General features: G+C 47.8%; 2 protein-coding genes across 2 annotated transcripts in view; both read right to left on the bottom strand.

The window, feature by feature from the left end:
• Positions 1-3,687, bottom strand: part of WDR88 (WD repeat domain 88) — a 38,427-nt gene extending 34,740 nt beyond the window's left edge. Inside the window, exon 1 of the mRNA XM_007471090.1 lies at positions 3,373-3,687. Coding sequence (XP_007471152.1) covers positions 3,373-3,687 — 315 coding nt within the window. The remainder of the gene's footprint in view (positions 1-3,372) is intronic.
• Positions 3,688-5,292: 1,605 nt separating this feature from the next.
• The window catches only part of GPATCH1 (G-patch domain containing 1), a 44,130-nt gene continuing 39,464 nt past the window's right edge, over positions 5,293-9,958 (bottom strand). The window contains exons 20-21 of the mRNA XM_007470946.1: positions 8,762-8,910; positions 5,293-5,323 (exon numbers count right to left, since the gene is read on the bottom strand). Coding sequence (XP_007471008.1) covers positions 5,293-5,323; positions 8,762-8,910 — 180 coding nt within the window. The remainder of the gene's footprint in view (positions 5,324-8,761; positions 8,911-9,958) is intronic.

Genomic DNA, 9,958 nt, shown 5'->3' with positions numbered 1-9,958 from the left:
CTGCAGGCTGCCAGCACCCCAGGCCGATGGCGGGGCCCAGGATGAGACTTGGTCAGTGGTCTGCTCCAGGCTCCACCACCAAAGCCTGCGCCTTGCGGTCGAGACAGCCGACCCTCAGTTCCCTGCTCTGCAGCTGTCTCTGCCTCGAGGCAAAGCTCTCGGGGCTTCGTTCTTTTTCTCATCACAAAAACAGAACTTTGGTATGGGAAAACAGCAAGAGCGGGGAAATCCCTCCACCCGCTTCCGGACCTTTCCGGGCGGAGTACTTTTGGAGTGCATTATGGAGAGGGAGCCCCAGGAGCCACGCAGAGAAGTTCCACACTCTTGTACTCTAGGTACATTGTCCGAGGCCCTAACAAAACTAGCATATAGAAGACAGTCCGATGTTTCTAAAAGCAAAAAGTGTGAGCTCTTTTTTAGGTATATGTAGCGTCCCACAAATATGTTCTACAAATCTGCCTGCGCCTCCCTGGCCGGGCCTTGATCGCGGTGCCGCGGTGCAGCAGGAACCGGGGAGCAAAGACCCCAGACAAGGAGTGCGCTTGGCGGGCTCCTGCTCTCAGGGGCCAGGGTGGGAGATGAGGCAGCCACTGCACAGGCGGCACGCGATGCCAGGTTACGGCCAGAGCCAGGTGAGCGCTGCTTTAGACCGAGGGCAGGGAGAGACACCCGCCCCCTCTGGGGGAGGGGGACAAAACGAGGACACCGGAGGCCGGACTGACGGGCTGTGCCTTGTTTAAAGGCCAAGAATGAAGAATTATCATTGAGAATGTTCTTTAGCAAACCATCTCAGATTGTTGGATGAAATCATCTGGAGCATTATTATTCTTGCATTGTGCACCTTCACTTCAAAAGATAATTTGTTAACATTTTCACTGAGCTAAACAACTTGCATTAACCTTGCTGTATAAACACTTCCAAGGTGTACTGTTTTCAGTCACTGCTCCCCTCTGTTTATTCTAAACCGCCTTTTCTTACTCCAGTTCTTAATTCTGACTTTTTTGTTGTTTGCCACAGTATTCCCTTGAGTAACTTTTTCCTCAAAGAGAGGCATCCTTTCTGAGTTTTATCAGGGACCAGCAGTTTGGCCAGGCAGAGAATACTTTAGGTATACTCTTCTCAATATACTGGGCCTGTCAAATGGCTGACTGTCTCGGCCAGTCCACCACAGAAAAGAATACTTTTATCCCAGAGCTTTATATAACTTCTCAACTTCTGTTAACCTAATGGATCATAAAAACCCCAGGCCAAAAAAAATCTTAAGCCACCTGAATGTGTATGCACCCAAGACTGGTTAAATCCATCAGGGGGCAGCCAGCCAATGGAATACTCTCCACAAAAAAAGAACAAGGAAGCTGTTTCCTTACTAATATGGAGAGACCTCGAGACTTCCCTGGTGGTCCAGTGGGTAAGACTCCACGCTCCCAATGTAGGGGGCCCGGGTTCAGGTTCGATCCCTGGTGGGGGGAACTAGATCCCGCATGCCTACCACAACTAAGATCCTGCATGCCGCAACTAAAACCCTGTGCAGCCAAAATAAATAAATAACTTAAAAAAAAAAAATATGGAAAGATCTCTAAAATAAATTTAAAAAAACAAGTTTAAAAACTAGGTGCAGAAGAGGTCTAAGATATGCTTCCATTTATGTAAAAAAACGGAGGGGTCAGAATATACATGTATGTGCTGGTATGTGCATAAAATATCTCTGTAACGATGCAGAGGAAACTAGAAACATTTGTTGCCTCCGTAGAGGGAAGGAGGGTAGTTGGGGGTGGTGGTGGTGCTAGGGAGACTCTTTTTAAATATTTATTTTATTGAAGTATAGTTGATTTACAGTGTTAGTTTCTGGTGTACAGCAAAGTGATTCATTTCTATATATAATCCCAAACTCCTAATCCATCCCTCCCCCACCCTCCCTCCCCCTTGGCAACCACACAGAGAACACACTATGTCCGTGGGGAGACACTTAATTGTAAAACAAAAATTGCCCACAAACCTTTTTTATCTATTGAATTTGGATCTTGGGAGTATTCTATGGAGAACAGAAATAAAATACAACTCCTATGCTCTCCTTTAATTTTACTTAAAAGTCAGAATAACTGTCACAAATAAAAGCAAGCAAAGCACTGGCACACACTGCTTTCTCTTCAAACAGACTTCCGCATGGAGACCCCAATGCACCCCTGTTGTGGCCTGGCTGAGACAGTCAGCCATTCAACAGGCCCAGTTGTGGACTCAGCTCCGAGGTCCTCTGACAGCTGAAGGAGCCTCCATCTCAGTCTGATCGCAGGCTTTTCCATCTGCATTGGAAAAGGGACAGCCTTGCTCCTATCCTTGTAGTGCAGGCATTCACCACCTGTAGGTTTTATTTCCCTCCAATCTTGCAGTGAACTTGACTATGTCTTTCTTCTCCCGTTGCGGTGCACAGGCTCCGGACGCGCATGCTCAGCGGCCATGGCTCATGGGCACAGCCGCTCTGCGGCATGTGGGATCTTCCCCGACCCGGGCACGAACCCGTGTCCCCCGCATCGGCAGGCGGACTCTCAACCACTGCGCCACCAGGGAAGCCCTGACTATGTCTTTCCACATGAGCGCTCCAGTCTTTCTTCGGCCCAGGGACGTTTCCCTGTTCCCTTCTGCATTTCTTTCCTCCTCCTGCCCCCTCCCCCCACCCCAATACCTCATACATTTACTGGCTCTTCTGTATCTCCCCTGACTTCCTCTTCTCTTTTCTCTCATAATTATTGTTCCTTTATATTTTTGCTCTGAGTTCTCAGAGAATCCCATGAACTTGTTTTCTAATTTTCTGTTCCAGTTCTCTGCTCTGATTTTAAAGCCTCCATGGAGGACCTTCGTTTGGAAATCCTCTTTTTCATCCCCAAGACTTCTCTCTGTTCACAGATTATTTCTTCTTCCCAGCCACAGGCCTTCTTTTCATCAATGCATTGTCTCTCAAATATCATTTAGAATACAAAGTAGTGTTTTGGGGGTTTTATTTCTGTATTATTATTATTCTAAGTTTTCTGTTGCTTCTAGTGCTGTTTCATGGGTGACAGGGCTCCCTCACTGACCCCAGGGCATGCACTTGGGAGTGTCACCATGGGGACATTTGGGAGGCTCAGCCAGAGCCCACAGGGTCTGGGTTGGGTGGGGTCCCCCTCCCCTAGGATGGTTTCCCTGGGCCACCCGGCCTCTCCTCCAGCTGCCCCCGCCCCTGGCAGCCACTCTGCCCACTAGGTGTGTCTGGGGCAGGGGACTGGGCCCAGGCATAGCAAGCCAGGTGGCTCCTTCCCAGGTCCCCTTGCCGGCTCTTGAGCTCTCCCCACCTGTTGGGAACAAGCCACACCCCCTCCCCTTGGGGGCGGTTCTGACCTTGGAGAGGGGTTCCTGGTCGCCCCAGAACGCTGCCTTCTCAGGCATCCAGTGCTTCTTCGGCGGTGGCAAGTCATTGCCCACGGCCAGGGGGTTAAGCGAGGACAGCAGCCGGCCCCGCCGCACCTCCAAGAGCAAGAGCTTGAAGCGGCCGCAGGCCCTGACCAGGGCTACCCAGGGCAGCTTGCGGGGCCGATGCGCGCCGTCGCGGATGTGGAGCGAGGACAGCTGCACGTTACTTCTCCGGAGCGCTGCCTTCCCGTCCTGGTCCAGGGCTTTTGCGGAGCTGGGGGCGCCCGGGGGCTGGGAGGCCATCTCGGAGCCCGGCCTGGCCACGAACGGTGGCGCCACGCGCCCACGCCCCCACCTTGGGACCCACGCGCCCTTCCTGAGCCCGGAGATCTCGCTGCTTCCGCTCAACGCCCAATACGGTTAACCACAGAAAAATGGCCAAGTGTGTGAAACCGGTGGCCCCAGCCTCGCGGCCTCGCTTAGGGTCTTCCTGGCTCCGCCTCCTGGAATGATCTGTGTGTCTTCTGCCTTTGTAGGGGGCTCCTGGCCAACCCACTTCACCGTCAACAACAGAGAAACAGTCCATAAATTACAGAATGTGCCCAGGATTAATTAAGATGCAGCTGTTACGGGTAGGTACACAAAATATATAAGCACGTGAGGGAAATACCTGTCATAATGCCAATGAAATACCAAAGAACAAAATGTCACCTCTTGGGACTCCCCTGGTGGTGCAGTGGTTTACCCCCCCCCTGCCAATGCAGGGGACACAGGTTCGATCCCTGGTCCCGGAAGATCCCACATGCCACGGAGCAACTAAGCTAGTGCGCCACGGCTACTGAGCCTGAGCTCTAGAGCCTGCCGAGCCACAACTACTGAAGCCCGTGCACCTGGAGCCCGTGCTCCACAACAAGAGACACCTCCGCAATGAGAAGCCTGCGCACGGCAACGAAGAGTAGCCCCCACTCACCGCAACTAGAGAAAGCCCACGCGCAGCAACGAAGACCCAATACAGCCAAAAATAGATTAATTAATTAATTAATTCTAAAAAAAAAAGTCACGTCTTGTCTGGGAGCAGACAATGCTAGAAAATGACTGCATGGAATTATAACAAAAGAGCAAGGGTTGGCAACCCTGGCGGGCAGAAGTAGAAATGATTTTCTTCCTTCTTCCTCCTTTTATAATTGTTCTGATTTTTCTACGATGTTACTTTGATAATAGAAAAAAACCTCTGCACTCTACTTTTTCTAAAGGTCTCATCAGGGAAGATGAGGCAGCCTCAGAGCAGGCACCCAGGGCTGCAGTGCAAAGACCTGGAGCTTGTGTGACCCAGGGTGTGGGCGCACACTCTTCCACTCTTGGTCCCAGTGTTTTTCTCAGACACTCTGGTGGCATCTACCCCGAGAGGCTGAGGCCACCTGCCAGGATCCTGGTACTGTGCTGCCCACTTGGCTCCTGGCCACCAGCACCAACCACATGAGGGAGGAACCACACTCCCCAGGAAAACATGGGAAAGTGACCACCTCCCTCCCACAGGGGTCCTTAAGTAAGTCAGACTGTCCTTATCTGAACCTGGCTTTCTTCACAACAAAACCAGAGAAAAGCCTTTGCTTTTCATTTCTTTTTTAAAGTTTCAGGAAATGAAAAATCAAGAAAAAAATAGAAAAATGCCATTTTAATTAAACTGTACAGTCTGAGTTTTTTCCTCTGACACTAACAGAAGTTAAAAATAGAAATCAATTTCAGCAACCTTCCAAAGGCAAGCTTTGAAATGTCAAGGTTTTAAAAAGAATTATTTTACAGAAAATTTACATATAAATACAATCTGTACAATCTATTAACTAAGTGACCAATGAGCTTCCATCCTGGAGGAGATCCGGTACTGGGACAGGCCAGGGCAGAATTCAATTACTGCCTTCTTAGTGGAAGACGCTTCAGCCTAGAAAAGGAAATAAAAGAGAGGAGGAAAGTTAGATACAAACAGGAAAACCAGACAGTTCAGCGGGGGAGAAGAATGCCAGGCCTCTCCCTGAGCCAGAGTGGCACAAAATACAGAGGATGACCCACACCATGAAAGAAAGTACCGTCTAATCTGCACTCTTAAGATTCTGTTCCCCCCAAAACACACAGAGAGACTCACTCCTCCACATCTCATATTAAGACCCATTTATAAAAGCAAGTTCCAATCCTGGTTGCAACTCCTGTATGACCTTTGGGAAAGAACTAAAAAAACAAAAAACAAAACCATGTTTGCTCCAGGGCCAAAAGCTCCTGAGCCGTTAGTCTTAAATCTCAGCTTCCTGCACACAAGAATGTTCATGGCGGCTCTACTCACCAAGAAGAGCTGGGTCACAATGACTCCAGATTCGTGCTCTACAGCCCCAAAGTGGAAAACCAAATGCCCCCAACAACGGAACAGATGAATACTCTGTGGTGTATCCCATAAAGGAATACTCTATGGCCATGAGAACGAACCAGCTGCTGCTACAACAATACAGAGGAATCTCACAAGCCAGATGCAAGAGTTCATAGTACATGGGTCCCTTAAATAAATCTGAAACACAGGCAAGAGTAATCAGCGGTGATAGAAGCCAAAGTGGTTACCTTTGGGGGGCGGGGGTGGGGATGCTAAGTGAGAGGGGCTTCAGGAGTGCTGGTTTATTCCTTGCTCTAGGTATGTTCAGGGAGTGAACATGCACGGAGCTGGGAACTTACAGTGTGAATGCACTAAAGAGTGTACTTAACTGTATGTTTCCACGTCTGTGAAATTCTAGAATGGGCAAAGCTAACTTACAGGGACAGGAGGAAGATCAGTGTCTCCTGGGGAGGGGATGGAGGGGGCAGACTGCAAGCCCATCCAGAACTAGGCTGTGCCGTCACTGAAGGAAAGCAGCAGGGGCCCTTGACAAGAGTGAGACCTCAGCCAGGCACTGGGGATGCAAGTAAGACCCATGTGGTCGTGACCCTCAAAATGCCCCTTGCAGGAGACAGATGCAGACAGGTAATGGAGGGGGCCCCCTCCAGGCTCCCTGGGGAGAACCTAGGAAGCTTAGGGGTGAGGGGCTATGGAAACTATACCTTTAGCAACCACAAGAGTAATATTTAAATACATTTCACACCTCAGACGCTGCATTCCCTCTATCCCAGTCCCCTGCCTCAGAGATAAGTGTTCTCAGGGGTGTAAGAACCCCTCCAGCCCTTTTCTATGCAAGGATGTACATACATGTGCATTCAGGGAAATCCAAAGGCCTGGTGACAACAGTACAAGGCATATACACTGTTCTGCAGCTTCTGGTCTCTAAATGGTTAAGTTTTAGACGCAAGTCAGCACACAGCTACCTGCCCACATTTTCTGACTGCTGTGCTCAGCCCACCCCACCACACCCTCCCGATGGGCACTGAGGGGCTTCCACGTGTGCAAGCACAAATGCCTCCCCGCAGGAACGACTCATCACATGGCCCCAAACGGTCAAGGGTGAAAATATCAGGTGTTGGTGAGGGTCAGTGGGCCTCCCTGGGCCTTGCTTTCCCCGCCTGTGAGAGGAGGGGACACAAGTCACGGCCTTATGTGAGGATTAAACGAGCCCACACCCATGGTGTGCCTCACAGTGCCTGGCCCGTCCCTATCACCACTGGCACGTGCCCTGAGGAAAGGGAAACGTGAATCAACACGGCCGCTTCAGAGGGCTCTGGTTTAAACTGAAATGCTCATATCCGTAATGTTTCTGAACCATGAGAAGGTCCTGTCCATTCTAAAGAAATAAATGAAAAAGAACAAGGCAGCGGCACTTGTCTTTCCAGACGGCAAAATATACTATAAGGCCAGAGTAATTAAAAGAGGGCGGATGAAAAAATAGAAAAATGGCTAAGAAACCAGAACAGAGAATCCAAGAACAGATCCGCACAGGCACAGGCATTTAGAATCTGATCAAGCAACACCTCCCTTAACAGCCCAGAGCACTGGTGGGGCCGAGTGGCCAGGGCTCGCGCCTGCCGTGTCCCCCGTTACCCTGGGCCCACAGCTGGACTTGACCTACCTGGTCCCGTGCTGGCCAGGCAGGGCCACCCAGCTACTCCGGCCCATGGGCTGGAGGGGAAGGGAAGACAGCGACTTCCAAGCAGGACCATAACAACCTCCAAGACCATCCTCCAACCCGTTCCCCTCAGCTCCTCTGAGGGCCACATTCTAGAGCGGAACAAACTGGGATCCTGAGTAACTTTCTCAATTTAACTTATGCTCCATTGTGCTGTGCCAGTGGGTTGAGAGGGTTCCTTTTCATCACAGCTCGCCTAATCACTCTCACTAATACAACCGGCCATCTATCTGGAGAAAGGTAAGTTGGATGCCTATGCTACTCTGTTCGCACAAAAAAAAGGAAAATAAAACAATTCAAATAGGTTAAACCAAAACAAAACTACAAAAGCATGAGAATAGTGTATATACATATACAAAACCTTACATTAGGGAAGGCCTTAAAAAGACAAAATGTAAAACATACCAACAACAACACAAAAATTCGTAAAACTGAGTGTTCCCAAAATTAAAGTTTCTGTTCAACCAAGACTGTTAAAAGTCATGTAACAGGTAACATTCTAAAACACAAAGGATTAATAACCAGAATTACTTTTTAATTCCTAAAAATCAGTAAAAACAGTACCTAAAAACCAGTATAAAAATCTAACAGAAAACAGAATATTGTGCAAAGGACAGGAGCACATTATTCACAAAAGAGCCCATGGCAAAGGCAGAGACACACAGGAAAGGCTGCTCAGCCTCATTACTGATTCGGGAAATGCAATGAAGATGACATGCCATTCTTCACCCATCAGGCTGGCAAACATCTCTGTGCTGTTTGTAACTGATGTAATAACAAGGTGCTTTCATAATTTAAATGGATAGAGCCACTTTGGGAAACAATTTGGTGATATTTATTCCTTCTAAATGTTCACTCCCTCTAGATTTATGCTACATAAAGTTATATTATTTATATTTAAAATGTGCAACAAAATGCACGTGTACGTGTACGTGTGTGTGTGTGTGTGTGTGTGTGTGTGTGTGTGTGTGTGTGTGTGTGTGTGTGTGTGTGGCTGCGCAGAAAAGTCTTCAGAGTTACAAAGCAACAGATGACAGAGGTTACTGTGGAGAGAAGAGAGATTTGGGGAATTGGTCATGGGCCACTTCAAGCCTTATCTGTAAGATCTGAATTTTCACAATGATAATATATTTACATATTACTTATGCAATTAAAAGTTAACTTTTTAAAAAACGAGTTAAAGCACAAATTTATCATTTCTGACATTTCCCTCTATGCAAACACAGCAAGGTTTCAACGATCCTCTGAGGGTTTCTGAAAGCCTACTGTCTCCTGTCGCCTACCGTCTCAGCAGCTCCTGGGGTGACAGGTCTGTGGCCCCTTCTTCATCGCTCTGGCTGTCACTGCTGTTCGTACTCTCGGAACTACTACTTTTCTCTGACTTTTTATTCTTTTGCTTGCCTTTGTGTTTGTGCTTCCGGTGTTTCTTTTTCTGAAATAAATAAACAATAAACAAATCAAGGAGAACAAACGGGTGTTTCCCTTCCTAATTCCAGGCAGTGGCAGGCTAATGAGGCATTTGGTTGCTGGAGTCATTCAAAAACAAAAAACTTCACTTGGGGGAGCTTTAGCGTGTTATGGGACAGACCAGGACACACAACTGGGCACCCTCTCCACCACGCATATGCTCACAGAATTGATCTTCTGGCAAAAGACACAGCAGAACCAAGCAGGCACAGGCAGGACCCTATCATGACACTCAGCCCCCATCTCATCCAAGGTGACCCTGTCCCCCCCCACCCGTGAACCTGCCTGCTCCATTTCTTTAGCCATATGTGACAAACCACATATCAGGATGGCAAGCTCCCTGGAAAAGCACAAAGAAGAAACTGGTAGAAGGTCAGAGAATAGCACATATGCCGGTGAGAAACACGTGAGTTTGGTTTTCAAATCTGTCAGCACCAGTTTCTTTCCTTTCACTCCAGGAGAACTTCTCTTACCTTCCATGCTCAAGAATCCTTTTTTCAGGTAGCCAAAAGAGGAACTGTTTCTAATCAATTCTACTACTACCCAGATCACTGTGGGTACCCAGCACTAACATTAACTGAATTAAAAAAGCCTGTGCCATAACTCAAAAGAAGACACGGATGTTGAGACAGCGGTGTCAACAGTTTTCTTTAAGTGTCCATCACTTCAAATGGCAAGCTACAGACCCAAATCTCTATTGGTAATGATGACAAAGTAGTTGAGAAATGTTCAAACTAATACCTTCCTTTAATATTGAATGATAATCAATATCAAATGTTTTTATTCATTATCTAAATATTTTATTAAAAACAATTGTTTTATTAAACACAGTAATTAACTATTCTGTTATTTAATACTCAACCATTACTCTAAGATATTTATTTATTTATTTATTTTATTTATTTTTTTGGCCAAGCAACTGTGGGATCTTAGTTCCCCAAACCAGGGATTGAACCTGGCCCCCACAGTGAAAGCCCTGAGTCCTAACCACTGGACCGTCAGGGAATTCTCAA

The sequence above is a fragment of the Lipotes vexillifer genome, unplaced genomic scaffold, assembly GCF_000442215.2.
Source record: "Lipotes vexillifer unplaced genomic scaffold, Lipotes_vexillifer_v1.1 scaffold182, whole genome shotgun sequence".
Classification (NCBI taxonomy): Eukaryota; Metazoa; Chordata; class Mammalia; order Artiodactyla; family Lipotidae; genus Lipotes; species Lipotes vexillifer.
The sequence above is the reverse complement of the archived record's forward strand: the minus strand, read 5'-3'. Positions and strand labels throughout refer to the sequence as shown.